The 14,730-nt window shown below is 41.8% G+C and overlaps 1 protein-coding gene across 2 annotated transcripts in view; it reads right to left on the reverse strand.

Moving 5' to 3' along the window:
* The window catches only part of Ten-m (teneurin transmembrane protein Ten-m), a 112,554-nt gene that overhangs the window by 2,423 nt on the left and 95,401 nt on the right, over positions 1-14,730 (reverse strand). For both annotated transcript variants that reach the window (XM_017909126.1, XM_017909125.1), the window contains exons 6-15: positions 14,213-14,502; positions 13,655-13,901; positions 12,855-13,229; positions 11,083-11,418; positions 10,394-10,601; positions 7,162-7,378; positions 5,623-6,458; positions 3,134-5,439; positions 2,272-3,025; positions 18-1,451 (exon numbers count right to left, since the gene is read on the reverse strand). In XM_017909126.1, the coding sequence (XP_017764615.1) occupies positions 18-1,451; positions 2,272-3,025; positions 3,134-5,439; positions 5,623-6,458; positions 7,162-7,378; positions 10,394-10,601; positions 11,083-11,418; positions 12,855-13,229; positions 13,655-13,901; positions 14,213-14,502 (7,003 nt within the window). The remainder of the gene's footprint in view (positions 1-17; positions 1,452-2,271; positions 3,026-3,133; positions 5,440-5,622; positions 6,459-7,161; positions 7,379-10,393; positions 10,602-11,082; positions 11,419-12,854; positions 13,230-13,654; positions 13,902-14,212; positions 14,503-14,730) is intronic.

Here is a 14,730-nt window from a genome sequence, read left to right on the forward strand (position 1 = left end):
CGCTCTTCCTTCGTTTCCTCTTTGTATCCCTGGTGAACGCTACGTTACCAGGATCGTCGGCTAACTGCGGATATCTGTGCACACTGTGAATATCCACACCTTCGTAGCCACTAACCGTACCTCGACTGATCAGTTCGTCCTTTTCTTCTTTGGACCAGTCACCTCTGCCCTGGAAGCCAGCCATCACAAGCTGCTTCTCTATCTCCCAGGCCCTCTCCACTGCTCTCTTATGAGCATGTTTCAATATCCTGTGCCTTTCCTGCTCGGGATCAGCCCCGTATTTGATCACCACAGCAGCGTCAGGATTGTGTAATCTCAGCTCTTTCCACGTACCAGCGCCATGCTCGGTGGTTTCATGGGTGGAGACGTTGAACATGCCACCCAGGCGTCGCAGTTCCTCCATGTCGTCGCGAATCTTCAGAGCATTGTCCTTCACGAAATAAAAGACGTCTTGGTCGTGCACGCTGAAGTGTAATGGCAGGAAGTACGAGTTGTTGAACACGGATGTTACCACGTCCTGGACGACACTATTCACACCGTCTACCACGCTGACCAGTGCTCGTCCACCGACACGGGATACTAGGATACCTTCTCCGAAGACAGCGCGACGATGAGCTACCCGAGGAAGAAGATTCCTCGTCTTTGGTTCTAACTTGAGTAATGGTTTAGGAACGAATCCCAGATCGGAGAATTTCTCGTGTACGCGATTCACGATGCACTGTAATCCGGACATGACTCCGAAGTCTGGCGTCAGCTGCGGCGAGGTGACCATGGCACTGGGCTGGTATACCATTCGTTTCATGTATTCAGAGCCGAGCATCGCGGAAATGTCGTAGCCATAGAGTTTCAACCAGCTGTTTAAGTCAGTCATGTATTCGACGTTCTGTTTGAAATTAACGGGATCGTTGTTGCGGAAACGGTAGATGAAGATGTCTGTTGGAGTAGTGAGTTCGTTCGCCATTTCCTCCCAGGCTGGAGTCATCCATTGTCCAACGGTTGGATCGTACAATCTTTTGTTCAAGTAGACTAGTTTGGTATTTGGATCTAGGAGACCACCGTGGAAGTCGATAGGCAGATAGAAGTCTGGATTGGTGTCTTTGATGATTTTTCCAAATGGTGTACGTCTCGTTTCCTTGATCAGATTTCCATTAGTATCGAACAGCGCCAGAGGAGAGCCATTTTGATCGGTTGCCACGTAGAACCTCTGTTCAGATGTTTCCACTGTCATGAGGAAGTTGCGGGAGTCGTAGAGGAACCGGAAAGTCTTCGAGGACTTCGGGAAATGAATGTGCGAGATTAGATCAGGCGTCTTCGGATTCGCGTAGAAGAACTGTGTGATGTTCTCGCGGTCGTCGTTCCAAGCCACTAATCTACCACGATCGTCGTAGAAGTACCATATTTGGAATTTCTTGTGCTCCGATGCGTGGATCAACTGGCCGCGTGAATTGTACCTGTGCAATACCACATAAAAGTAAGATTATTGCTTATATTATTAGGGTTACTACTTAACTCGTATCTAATAATTGTAATAATTGTAATACATTGTGTAATAAGTAAAATGACAACCATTACATTATGTATACAAATTGTTATATATGATATATAATAAAATAGCTATTATATTATATATTGTATATAAATCATACATATAATATATACAATAGATAATTTTTTTTTCTTAAATTTAACTCTTTTAGTGCCAACAATAATACACTGCGTTTAAAGAGCTCTTCTGATACGTTTGAACAAATATTGTTAATATAATTTTCAATAAACTTTGAAATGCTTCTCCTATAATATTAGTGAGGTTCGCAGTAAGGAAATCGGGCTAAACATGGGCATAACTAACGAGAGCCATAGTCCGTAGGTAGAGTCTAACGTAAACAAGATAGGTCAGATTTGCGGTTAATTTTCGTCGATGTTTCTCTGTCTTACAAGTCTCAACTCTCAGTTACGTGTTATTCTTCACCGCGTTCGCACGAAATGGCTCGACGTGTGATCGACTGACTCTGCTGTTGATTATGGCACACGGCATCGGTAAGGGAAGCGTTTATAATTCACATTTTTTTTTTCCTTTGCCTCATTCCTATTTAAATTTCCTAATTATCATTCGAAACTAAATTTTCTGATACTTTTCTCAAACCTCTCTAAATTACATCAGTTTCAGTCGGCACTAAAAGTGTTAAAATTTCTTTTTCATATTTCTTTTTAACATAGAACATGTTAATGGTTAATCATACTCCTATAAAAATAAATCACACCCAAACGAACCTGTACTTGTGTTCTCCTCGAATCACAACGAAACCTCGACCATCGTAAGAATTAAATTCAACATCTCCATACTGAACGACACGGTCCCCGCTATCATAACCTAGAGCTATCTTCTCGCTGTGCTCCGTAACACCGATCACGTTACCATTTTCATCGTACGCATACTGCCAATTATTCTCCGTATCTGCTACTTCCAGTACATGTCCATCAGCATTGTACGTTATCTTCTCCATCTTGGTCCATTCTTTCTTTTCCATAGCGTCCTTACCAATGGACAATTTCCTCATTTTTATGCGATTTCGGTTATCGAATTCGAGTTCCATACGGAACACGTCCAGTGATCGGATGTTTATCAGAACTGACTTGACTCGACCATGTTCGTCATAGTCTGTGACAGTGAAAAACTGTTTGCTGCTGTCTTGCATGACGGATCTGTTGAACAGGTTTCTGTATATCCTAAGATCTCCCATGCCTTCTAGTATTCCAAGGTTTTGATTGTATTTCAGTCGTAATTGAGGAAGCTGTTTGCCGTTGATGTCAACTTCGATACCAGATATTCGTGCGTTGCCATCGTATTGATAACGATAACGTGCGTTATCCAAACCACTCTTGCTACCGAATTTGATTTTCTCGTCTTTGACAATTCCGGCGTGATATTTGTATTCGATGCGCACCTCGAAGTTGGGTTCGTTGATGTCGATGCTGTGGACCAAGCTCGTCGTTTCTTGATACGTGTAGTGTATCGAAGACAGTCCTATATAAGCATATTCGAGATTAGATGAAGTTAGGAAATATTAATGAAAATAAAATTGGAAATTAAATAGCTAAATAGAAAACAAATAAATATATTTGCATTGCTTACCAGCAAGTGTAGTTTCCAATTTGCCAGTATGATCATAAACGTAGGCAACTTTGCCACTCTGATGAGGATACACCTTAGCCAAAATCTGTCCATCATCGTTGTACAAAATTTCATATGGATGTCTGTTCATAGGCGAGTAATACTGATACTTATAGAAACCTAGAGAAGTTTGTAATGAGAAAGCATGAATATGTCCTCTTGGAGTAGTCAATGATTGTAAAGCTCCAGCCTCATCATATTGCAGCAAATAGTCACTTCCTCTTGGAGTGGTCACTTTTAGTGGAAGACTACTGAACATATCTTTGAACGCGTATACCATTGACGTGCCATCACTGTATTTGATTTCATACAACCTTCCAGCTCTATCAAATCCATACGTTTCGCTGATGTCTCCCCAAGTCCAGCTAGTTAATCTACTAAACCGATCATATTCGAGTTCTACTCCAGAAAAGATACCATTCCTCGGTCCCCACTTAACCGGTCTTGCTGTTCTATCATAGGTGACGTTTAGAAGCTCTACATCATCCATGAATACCGCCACGCTATTAGTTTCTCTATCATATTCGAGAGACAACAGAATATCCCCATTGACACGAAGCTTCCTGCCAACTTGCGCCACAGACTTTGTATTGCCTCTATTTTTATTACCCTGAAGCTTCCTAAGGAAGTATCTCCATTCGAATCTATTTGCTAGGTCTCCAGCTATTTCTGTTCTCTGTTTAGCCGGCACTGGATAGCTTTCGCCTAACAGTGGCTCGATTTCAGCTAACACTGAGTATGGCAAGGTGTCAGTATCGACTGTATGAGCCCATGGTGTGACCTGACCTACGGAGCCATCAGGAAGCACAGTCGTTCTCTGTTCAGCTTCCCCGACTTTGGTGATAACGGAAGATCCTTTGATCAGCATGGAAATAGGTTTCCTATTATTCTGTCCCACCTTCACGATTGCTCCCTTGAGACTCAGATCAAAGGTCAGGCTGATTACCTTCCCTGTTGGAGTAACTGCAGTAGTGAGCCTACCGAATTCGTCGTAATTGTAAACATAGCTCCTACCAGTGCTATCCAATTTCGTTTTCAACAAACCAGTCGGTCCATGATAATCAAACGTGACGTTGTAATTGTCCGGTGTGCTCAATTCGTGTAACATTTTCATCCTAGACATTCTAAGTCTACACTTCTGTCCCTTGGTATTCTCAATGGAGTTCACCTGGCTACTGTAATCTCTTAACAAGAATACTTTATTACCAGCTGCATCCGTCACAGTGCTAAGTTTTCCATTGCTGGTATTGACATTGTACGTAAATTGATAGACAGTTTCGCCAGTGAGGATGTTTTTAGTGGCAACGTGCTGACCGAATCTGTTGAACACGTAAATTTCTTGAGTATCCGGGGAATAGATCTCGTACTCCCTAGCGCCACTGGCATCAGGGATGCTCGCCATGACGGATCGAATTCTATAATTTGCCTGATCACCGATATGAACCACGCCGTCCGGGGACACAGCCACCGCAGATATCGTGTTGAACTTTGAGGTAGAGGCTAGGTAGTGGTCAGCTTCGAAACAGTCACAACCGCGTTCCAGGCAGTTGCACTTGGATTCTGCTCCAGCGTATGGCGAGATCTTTCCATCGGTGCCAATTATTCTTACGCGATTAATTCTCTGCGAATCACTCTCTGCGATATACAGATTTCCCGAAGGACCGAATGCAATGCTCTGAGGCATCACTAGAGTTGCGTGTGTCGCGAGTTCAGTGTCGAACGAGGAGGATGGTGATGCACAGTGAAGTGGGCGACCAGCAACGACCTTGACACGGCCATCTGGAGCTAATTGAAGCACCATGTGGTCGTCGATCATATGCAACGAGTTGTCCAGAGGATTGATCGCTAATTCTGTAGGCCAACGAAGATGAACTTCTTCCACGTTTAAGGTACCCTCGCAAGGAATCGGTTTCCAGTGCGACTTGTGCATGTGATTACCGATCACAGTGGTGATGATACCATCTCTATCGACCATTCTGATATTCGTTCCATCTGCGAAATACAATACATTGTCTGCAGATACAGCTACCCCTTTAGGATAGGCTAGTTTGGCATCTTTGGCGAGAGCACCATCACCACAATGAGCTTCGTCACCCGGAAGACATCTTTCCCCGGATCCAACTACCGTTTCCCAGTTGTGATCAGGTTCAGAGTAGTCATTGGTATCGCGAACACGGATGATTTGATGAGATTCTGGATCGGAGATGTAAAGGGAACCATCCAGTGGACTGAGAGCTATGTGGTACCGGTATGAAACTCTTGTTGCACTGAAAGATTAAGAATGACTCGTTAAAAATATGTTCCATTGAATGATTCGAGTGTCTGAATATTCCAAGAAATTTTATTATTAGTTCCTTAAAATAGCTGTATGAGGATATATGACTATATCATTTAAAACAATGTTAGACTTTGCCTTATGAAAAAATGTTAATATTAGATGTGAAACTTACTTGAGTCGAACGACAGTCCTAACAGTGCCATCCACGAGGATCTTCCTTACGAGATTGAAATCGCCAACAAAGATGGAACCATCCGGAGAAGTAGCAAGAGCTACTGGCGCAAGAAGTCGTTGCTTGGAAGCTTGCCCATCGCAATCGTAACAGTCTAACGGTCTCTGAAGTCCATCTCCCATGGTCGTAAGAATAACCCTTGGTTTTTGCTTCAAATAGATATTCGAACCATCTCCTTTTTGCAGAATACCCTCGTGGAAATTGTACCTATGATGAATATCCAAATTCCAACCGCCAACTTCAGAGATGGACATATCGTGACCGCTCAGTTTCGTTGTCTGCACGTCCCAGATGATATCCTTGCAGTCATTATACTCGTATCCCACTTTCACCATAGCCGTGGTGACACCGTAAACTCGTTGTCTGTAGACATTCAATCGGTTCCACGAGTAGGTGAATTTTATTACTGGATCAGCCTCGAACGTCTTCTCGAATAATATTCCTTCGATCGTAATTCTTAGATGAATTAGATTAAGAGTCGGTGGTATGACTTCCGGAGTCAATTGCAGCTGTATAGTGGACAGATAGCCGGCTGCTCTAGAGCTATGGTAAACGAGATTCAACCCCGTGCCAGGTATTTGCAGGCTTTCTTGTATGACTTGGGACTCTGCCAAAATGGCGCTCTTGTCGGGGCACGCTCCCTGGAAGCCGTGCTTCCACGTCGCCAGAACCACTGGCTTCATCAGGTCGTAATCGTGAGCCGCGCACGCGTGTGGGATGTGGTTAGGCTGCTTCTCTTCCGCGGCGCTCATCACGATTTTGTCGATTATTACAACCTTTAGGAAAAGATCACATTTGTGTTACTCTCCATGTTAAAAATAAGCTCCTTTAAGAATGCTTAAATTCTTGGGTCCTTTTTCTTTAACTAAATGTATCGGTTAGAGTAGAGTAGCTACTATATATACCAAAAGATGAAGAATATCAAAGTATAATATGCAGATTGGTAGTTACTTTTAATTAAATTAGGAATTGCGTTAAACTTCATTTCAAATTTGACTCTCGTTTGTCACGTGTAAATTGTAATTTTCCATTTATATGCCATTGTAATCCATTTTATGCTATGTTAATCATTATCATTTACGCTAATTAGTTGCACAATTTCTAAATTTTATTCATCGATTAAAATCATGGAAGACTAGACTAAAGGACAAATAGAACAATCGCAAGATTTATTTAATAAGACTGATATATAGAAAGTATACTTGGTGACAAAAGTTGAGGGTAGAAAATAATTTGTGAATGTTTGTACATTCTTTATGTTCCGAGATGCATATATTAAAATTAAAAATAGAATAAAGAGATAATACTTTATAATCAGTCAACATAACGATACTTAAAAAGTATCGTTATTTTTAAATTTAATCTATCTATCTCAGAGGATAAAAATATACATATAAAAATTCACCAATTATTACTTTGTTTCTCAACTTTTGTCAGAAAGTGTATGTATGAATACTGAATTATCTAACACAATTCTACCTCGTTCCAGGGCACGAAAACTATGTGGCTCTGCGGCTTGAAGGGCGATCTGCCGAACTGCAGAGTGACCGCGCCACCACCGTTCACTAGGAGATCGAACCAGCCGTCGTCTCTCGTCAGGGTGAAGCCTTCCAGGGGTGTGCTGGTACTGACTCGCACTCCCATCAGACCGGTGCCAAGATGCGTGACAACACGGCCACGGACAACGGCCGATCGGCTGTCAGGAAACAATAACGTTAACGATCCAATGGCTGTCAGGTCAGTCGTGTCAACTAATGTGATTACTTTTTCCACTGTGCTCCGTGGCACACTAACAACAAAGCAACTGTTATCATCTAATCTAATTTCAATCTACGACAGTATTACTCCTTGTTCGTACTTTGTCTTGCAGTGTTCTCAAGTAATAAATCTCAGAACGAAGATGTACTGTCGCCTACCGCTACTACTGCATGGTGGAACGAGTGAAATAAAGGAAAATTATGCAGACATATATAAATATCGAGCAATTTAGCAAACATCATTGCTCGTTTCACTGCGACAGTACTTCCTCGTTCGAGTAACTGGTACTCCGTGCTTGTGAACTTGAATTCGCGGGAAAATCCAGTCAACGCGACTTCAGTCTTGTCAACGTTGCTTTTCAGTGCTAAAGAGGTGGTAAATAGTCGAAGAAGAGTGTCCACTAAGTTTTTATTACTGGTCGTTTCTCTTTATCGAGTAATCGGTGCTGTCCTCACTGAGTCCTATCATTTGGGAAGCTTCTTTTTACGTTCTTTTATCCACCGATAAATTTCATGTTCTATTAACAGATGTCGTTGTTGATTTTTCTTCGAAAGCTCTTTATCTAATTGGACAGAAATTGGAAAATATGCTTTATATAAAATATAACAATCCACCGTGAAAATTTGTCAACTTGAAAGAAAATAGGTAACGAAAGATAACGCTATATATGAAATTTTCCAAAAATTCTCCCAGTTTAAGGACAGCACTGAAAAACTTTCATACTTGAACAAGATGGAAAACGAAGGAAAATATTCGTATCGTTGTTCCATCTTTATTTTCCTCGCATTGAATCTGGTGCAATATTCGTATACACTACGATGCATCGATGCCTCGTTGGCACTGAGGAAGCATCGGTCCAAGTCGAACTGCTAGTAATACATATATATACATACACATACACGAATAACACAAAGTCAGAAGCTCAACTTAAAAGGCACGAAAGACAACGTAGGAATAATAAGGTAACCAAACCATGCAACGAGAAAGAGATTCGAACATTGATGAGAAGGAGACGAGGGGGGCTGGTGTCGTGAGCTTTCATATATATTTTTTTTTCTTTTTTTTTTTTTCTTTTTTTTTTGTGGATTATTAGTCTGTTTGATCAGTCGCACGCCGCGTCACATTCTTCGAGGGAGGTTCTTCTTCCGTTTGTCGACAACTTTCGTGACGAATCAAGTGCCGGCAAGTCGTGAAGAGGCTCGTTCTCGAAATTGAATTGAGCGCGCGCGGGCAACCTCGATTCGGATGCAGGAGTTTGTATATATTACGTTATTGTGTGTTACACATGATACCAAATGCAAGAAAATGTCGTCAAACAGCATCAGCAGCTATTCAACGGCTTATATGTACTTCTACGAACTCGCAAACCGGTGTTTTATACTTTTCTTTTCATTTATTTTTCTCTTTTCTCTTTTTTATTTTTTTTATTTTTTTTTTTTACTTTTTCCTTGTTCGACGTAATGGCTTTCTTACCTTGTGTTGAAGTGATTCCAGAACATACTGACCGGGCAGCACGGATAAAACAGAGCCGAGTTAAAATGATGTGATTAAAGGCAAAACTAGATGGAAAAGATAGAGAAGAAAGAGAGAAAGTTGGAGAAGAGTTAGAGAATACAAAGAGAAAATAGAGAGATTAGGGGAGTCGAAGATAGAGAGATAGGGGATAGATGTGTAAATAGATAGTTCGATTAACTTGGGAGAATATCCCTCAGATGGATGAACAGGAAGTGATAGAGAGATAATGTCGAAATTTCGTATTTAGAACGATCGTCGAACCGTGGAGAGGATTTTGAAAATCCTCGAAATATTTTCCAACGAAATTTATACGACGTATGGCAGAGATCGTCGTGAATCAGTTATGAATCGGTTCTATAAATCCGGCAGGGAAGAGACATTTTTCAGATTTGTAATTATTCCCTCTCTAATCGATGGTTATGGGGCCTAAAGCTCTAGGCTCGAGTATGGAGTCACACATTCACCCAAGCTCCACTCGGACGGACACGTGAGAGAGAAAATGAAAGAAAGAGAGAAGAGTGTATATGGAGAGATTGTCGATCATACGTGTATCATCGATCGGATCGATAATGACAGATAAAATGGCGATAAAGACGAAGAGATAGGTATAGAATGATAGTGAGATAGAATGAAGAGAACGGGGGGTTCAGTGCAGGGCACACGCTCGCGCACACGTACGTACAAACATATGTATAAAACGTTTGGGATGTGATTTCACACGGGTCACAACAACGCAGAGAATATATCATATCTATGTATACGTCTTTGTGTTTCTTGTATAATATACGTGTATACGGACGATGTATAAAAAAAAGAATATATATATGAAAAGATAGATCGGTAGCAAGATCTGTATATGCATGTGTCTTGCTATGGGTTGACGCAGCTAAAGGTTACTAGGGCCCCTAGGGTTTAGCGCGGCTCATTCATATTTTAAACAGCCATCAGCCAGTTTAGGCCTGTCGCGTGATTGATCATTCGCGAGAGAACAAATTTGCCTGTACATTTCACGGGGGCAGGGTAAGCAATAACCTTAATAATCTTTAGTCGACCCGCAAGACATGCATTCTTTTCAGACGTATACCTCGTTTTGCGAAACATTATATATTGTAATATATAACGTGTCTTAGTGGCTACCGAGTTTCTATGTCTTATATGTCTTTTATGTGTCTGTAAATCAAGTGTCTGATTCAACACACGTAAAAAAAAGAAAATACTGCATGTAACATCAAAGTCGGGACGGACGAACGTACGAATGAACGGACGGACGGACGGACACGGATACGGAGACACGTTCAAGTCGACGAAATTCGTGTGTACGTTTCTCTCCAATAATAATGCTATAACACGTGTGTATCATCGTCGTAATTAGAATTATAAGACGGCCGCGTTGGACGTAGGAGAATCGTAAACATGTGCTGGCAATCGCGTAACTCACCTTTCGTTGAAGGTCTCCTGACGCGCGTAGTTCTGCAGACTGCCTTCGTCGATTAAAAATTTCATCCTCTCAAAGAAAGAGGCAGTGATGGCCGGCGGCTGCTTTCGCAGAAGTATATCGATCGGCTTCGGTGCTGACACGCAAAGCTGGCTGCTACGACATATATGATTCGAGCAACATTCCGGATCCGCGCAATCGATGAGACCGTCTGGAAAGTACATTATAGGGCAATTAGGAAAGCTGATCGCTAGATGCACTCATAGTATACATTTGTTGGATTAGTTGCGTATGAATATGATCTTGGGTTCATTCTTTGCTCTAGACTGTGCCGATAGCTTTACATCCGAGTCTAATGTTCCAAATGGCTGACATAAACCACACCCATGATTTAGGGCTTGGGGTAATATGAAAATGAAACACGTGAAGACACAAGCTGGAATATATCCATGAATCACACGTTCTTAGATTCGCATATTTAGACAGGGATATTTAGAATGAAGCAACTTTCTAATTTAGCTGAGCGTTTTCTGTCATAAAATACAACAAAATCCGTGTGAAACCAAGAGAGGCTACCTCTTTGGGCATCTTTAAGGTATCTCTGATCGATAACTATTTCTTCCAAAATAGATGTCATAATCCTAGTGGCAGTATTGCTTAAATTTCGAGTCTCCTTTCCACTTGTTTTGTACCTTTGTCATTGTCTCTTCCGTCATTGCAGTTCTGCTCGAGAAGCATGTTGCAGTCCTTGCCATCCCAGCCATCGTAACACCTACATTCCCACTGTCCATCGTTGCTGACTCTGCACTGTCCGTGTCCGGAACAGGAATTCGGGCAGCCTTCCATAGTACAGTGTTTCCCATTCCAACCGGTCACGCACAAGCAAGTCCCGTTCTTACATTGACCATGCTCGTTGCATCGTGGATCGCATTGCTTCAAATTGCACAATTCACCGGACCATCCGGACAGACACTCGCAAGCGTTGTCAACACAATGCCCATGGGGACCGCAATCCAAGTCGCATAGTTCTGAAAAAGATAGCAGGAGGAATTGTGAGTTGCGTTGTATCGATGTTTCGTGAACGTCTTTGAGAGAGAGAGTTAGTGTCTGCAAGCAACACAGAAGCCAGGAAAGAACAGCGGCTTATGGTATTGTCAAGTAAAATAGAATTAGTTGACATAGGAAATTCAGTCAACCATTATTTTCAAAGGGTTCAAAAACACGGGAGAATAAAAAATCGATCGCAGACACGTATAGAATAGATCATTTTTAGACGTGACACCTGAAAACATAAGAATCGATTAATCGGTGTAGTTCGGAGTACAGAAGAGAAGATTTTAATATTTATTCCATATCATATATACGAAACCGATTTGAAGTTATGATACAAAGCGAAGGAAAGTACGTTTGGAAAGCTAAAAAAGAAGTTCGAAATATATAGGATTAAATATGTTATTAGATTATACTATCAGCAACTAACCTTTTATCGGTTATCAATCCTAAAAAAGTGTGAAAAGGATAAAGTTACAACAGGATTACGATAATAAATCTTGATATATCTCGAGAGTATTCATCTTGGACCATATACATATATCCGTAGAAAACCATATTGGACACCAAAGTTAAAGAGATCCGATCATACTGATATCGGGATCCTAGAACTTATTTAGGGCCAACTGGTACCTAGAAGGCTCGTATCATTCCAATTCTGGGGCCATGGGTCGAACCTTAGATCATTCCTAATCTCTAGAACGCCAACTATCAAATTCTTAGGGCTATGATGAAGTTAGAGATCTTTTATTTAATGTCAGCCAGGGTTCTAGCAGAGGATTGTGTGAAATTCTACAAGTTTTAGACACGCTGTCAGTATCGTCGATATAATTTTACTATACTTCATCTACAGTCGTAGATTTTTGAAGTGAACTCATTTTGGATCTCGTGATTTGCCTGGATACCAGGTACGAGTCTTAAAACCTCTAGCTCGTCCATTTCTAACACCGTGACTCTGTGAGTTTGTCTATCTTGCGTCTTCGAACCTAAGGACAGAGAGATCTTGAAAAGTCGAAGCTCATCAATTTGGGATCTTATGGTCTCACTGTGATTCGCTTCAACCCTACAATTCCAGTGGTGTTTATCTTAGGTTTTACGATTCTTGGATCACGGAAGTCAAAGTTCTACCAGTCTGGTATAGTTCACGTTATGTCTCATAACCTCAGGGTGATTCGATTTCAGTTACACAATTAACTTAATTGCTAGGCTATTAAGGGTAATTAAGATAGGGTTGCGTGTGTCGTCTATTAAATCTCTAGGGCTTCTAACGAGCATTTTTTCTTCGTAAATGGACGAAATTATATTGTTCAATTTACAAAAAATGTACTTGTTGTTTCTCGCATTGTATCACAACTTCAAACAGAACTTCAGTCCCTAACTAATTTGACAGGCAATTTTGAGCAACATAGTTTACCTTTTGAGCAGTCGTCGCCAGACCACATGGGTTCACACAGGCATGTCTGTGTCTCGAGATCGAAGTTGCCGTGTCCGCTGCAGTCAGGCAGACATTGCAATGCTTCTTTGTCCATCTGGCTGCAATCTGCTCCTTTCCATCCTTTCTTACAGATGCAGGTGCCATCCGCGCAGAAACCGTGACCAGAGCAAGTTGGATGAGGACAGTCGACTTCCTCGCAATACTTTCCTTTGTAGCCACGCACGCAATTGCACTTTCCATTGGTGCAATGGCCATGTCCGTTACAATCAGGCACTTCGCATTCGTCGTGTCGCAGGGAACACTCCTTGCCCTTCCAGCCGGGGTTGCATTGGCACTCTCCGTTTATGTACTCGCCTGTAGTCATGCGAGGTAAGATGATGTTAAAACAGCGGAATAAGAAATTGTTTTGCTAGGTTGTTCTAACGTTGGTGAACGTAGATAGAGTTGAGGAACTTTCTTAAACTTGGAAGCTCAGCTTGGGGATAATGCTATGGTAACCTAAGTAGTTGTCTAGAGTTTGGGTAGCTTGAAAATTCTACACATACGCAAACTCGGACGAAAATCAGTATTCGAAATACTGCAGATCTATAATCCCGGCGTAAAACTACAAAGTACTCTAATTCCAGGAACCACAGAGATGAAAGGGATCGATGGAATAAGTTAACGCGATGGATATTTCACTTTTCCCGAGTTGGGAAATATTTTTCTTCGACATGACTTTCATTATTATATCGCTCATCGTCCTTTCTCGAGTTTATATGGTACACCTTTACACTTACCACGTTGACTGCAAAGGACAGGACAAACACTCTCGCTGCAATCTTCGCCGCCGAAACCAGGATTGCACTGGCAATGACCTAGCAAGCATTCGCCCTTTCCACTACAGCCATTAGGACAATTGTGTGTCATGTCTTCCGCGATTATGGCTATAAATGACACTTCCTGAGGATCTCCGTCGTCGTTGTACAACGAAAGGAACCAATGACCAGGCTCCATGTAGTGCGTCACTTCCTTCTTGATAGATGGCTAGACGAGAAACCAGCAAATCTTAGCAAAACCTCACCGCCTTTCTCATCGATTCTTCCACTACCATTGTTCCCGAGGGAAAAAAATTAAAAAAAAATCTCTTCAGAGTATTCTTCGAAAGTAATCAACTGACGTTGCTCTCCTTAGGATTAATGAAAAAAAAAGCAATATAAAATAAAATCAATTGTCATCGAAAAGATATGATCATTCTCGGAGCAACATCTCGATCTATCAGATCTTACTGTACTTCTACAGACGTTTTCTACGCATTTACTATAGAAAAAAAATAAAAATGGGGCAATGGCACATACAATAACACTAACATGGGACGCCCTGGTGGCTCTGGCCTTGAAACCACTCAATACTTCCAGGAGATCGTACTGCGTGTGCGTGGGAAGCGCGTTTCTTCTCGCATAGACACCAATGCTGGCACCACGCGGGATATTATAGTCGAACCGCACGTACGCGGCTTCCGACTGGTAGAATTGCATGTTCCAATAGCTATACGGTGGTATCTCCTTGCTGAGCTTCTGTCCCAGGCCTACTTGAGCGAAAGTCGTGCCGTCAGGTGGAAAAGACCTGGCAGGGAAAGTTCTTGCACCTGGATAACGTGAGACAGGGTAACGTCAGTGAGAACGTCTCGTTTTCGTGGGGAATCAGTTTTCTATCAGGTATTGTCAGGATGAAAGATGTAATTTCGATATCCCGTGGAAGTGGGTTCGTACGATTCGCATAGATACACGGGATGATTCTAGAACCTGATGTTCAGATACGATTCGATCTTCTTTCCAACAGCTGGTTCCAAACTTCTTGTCTTTTAACGAATGAA

This window comes from Eufriesea mexicana, unplaced genomic scaffold (genome assembly GCF_001483705.2).
Source record: "Eufriesea mexicana isolate 0111107269 unplaced genomic scaffold, ASM148370v2 scaffold15025, whole genome shotgun sequence".
Classification (NCBI taxonomy): Eukaryota; Metazoa; Arthropoda; class Insecta; order Hymenoptera; family Apidae; genus Eufriesea; species Eufriesea mexicana.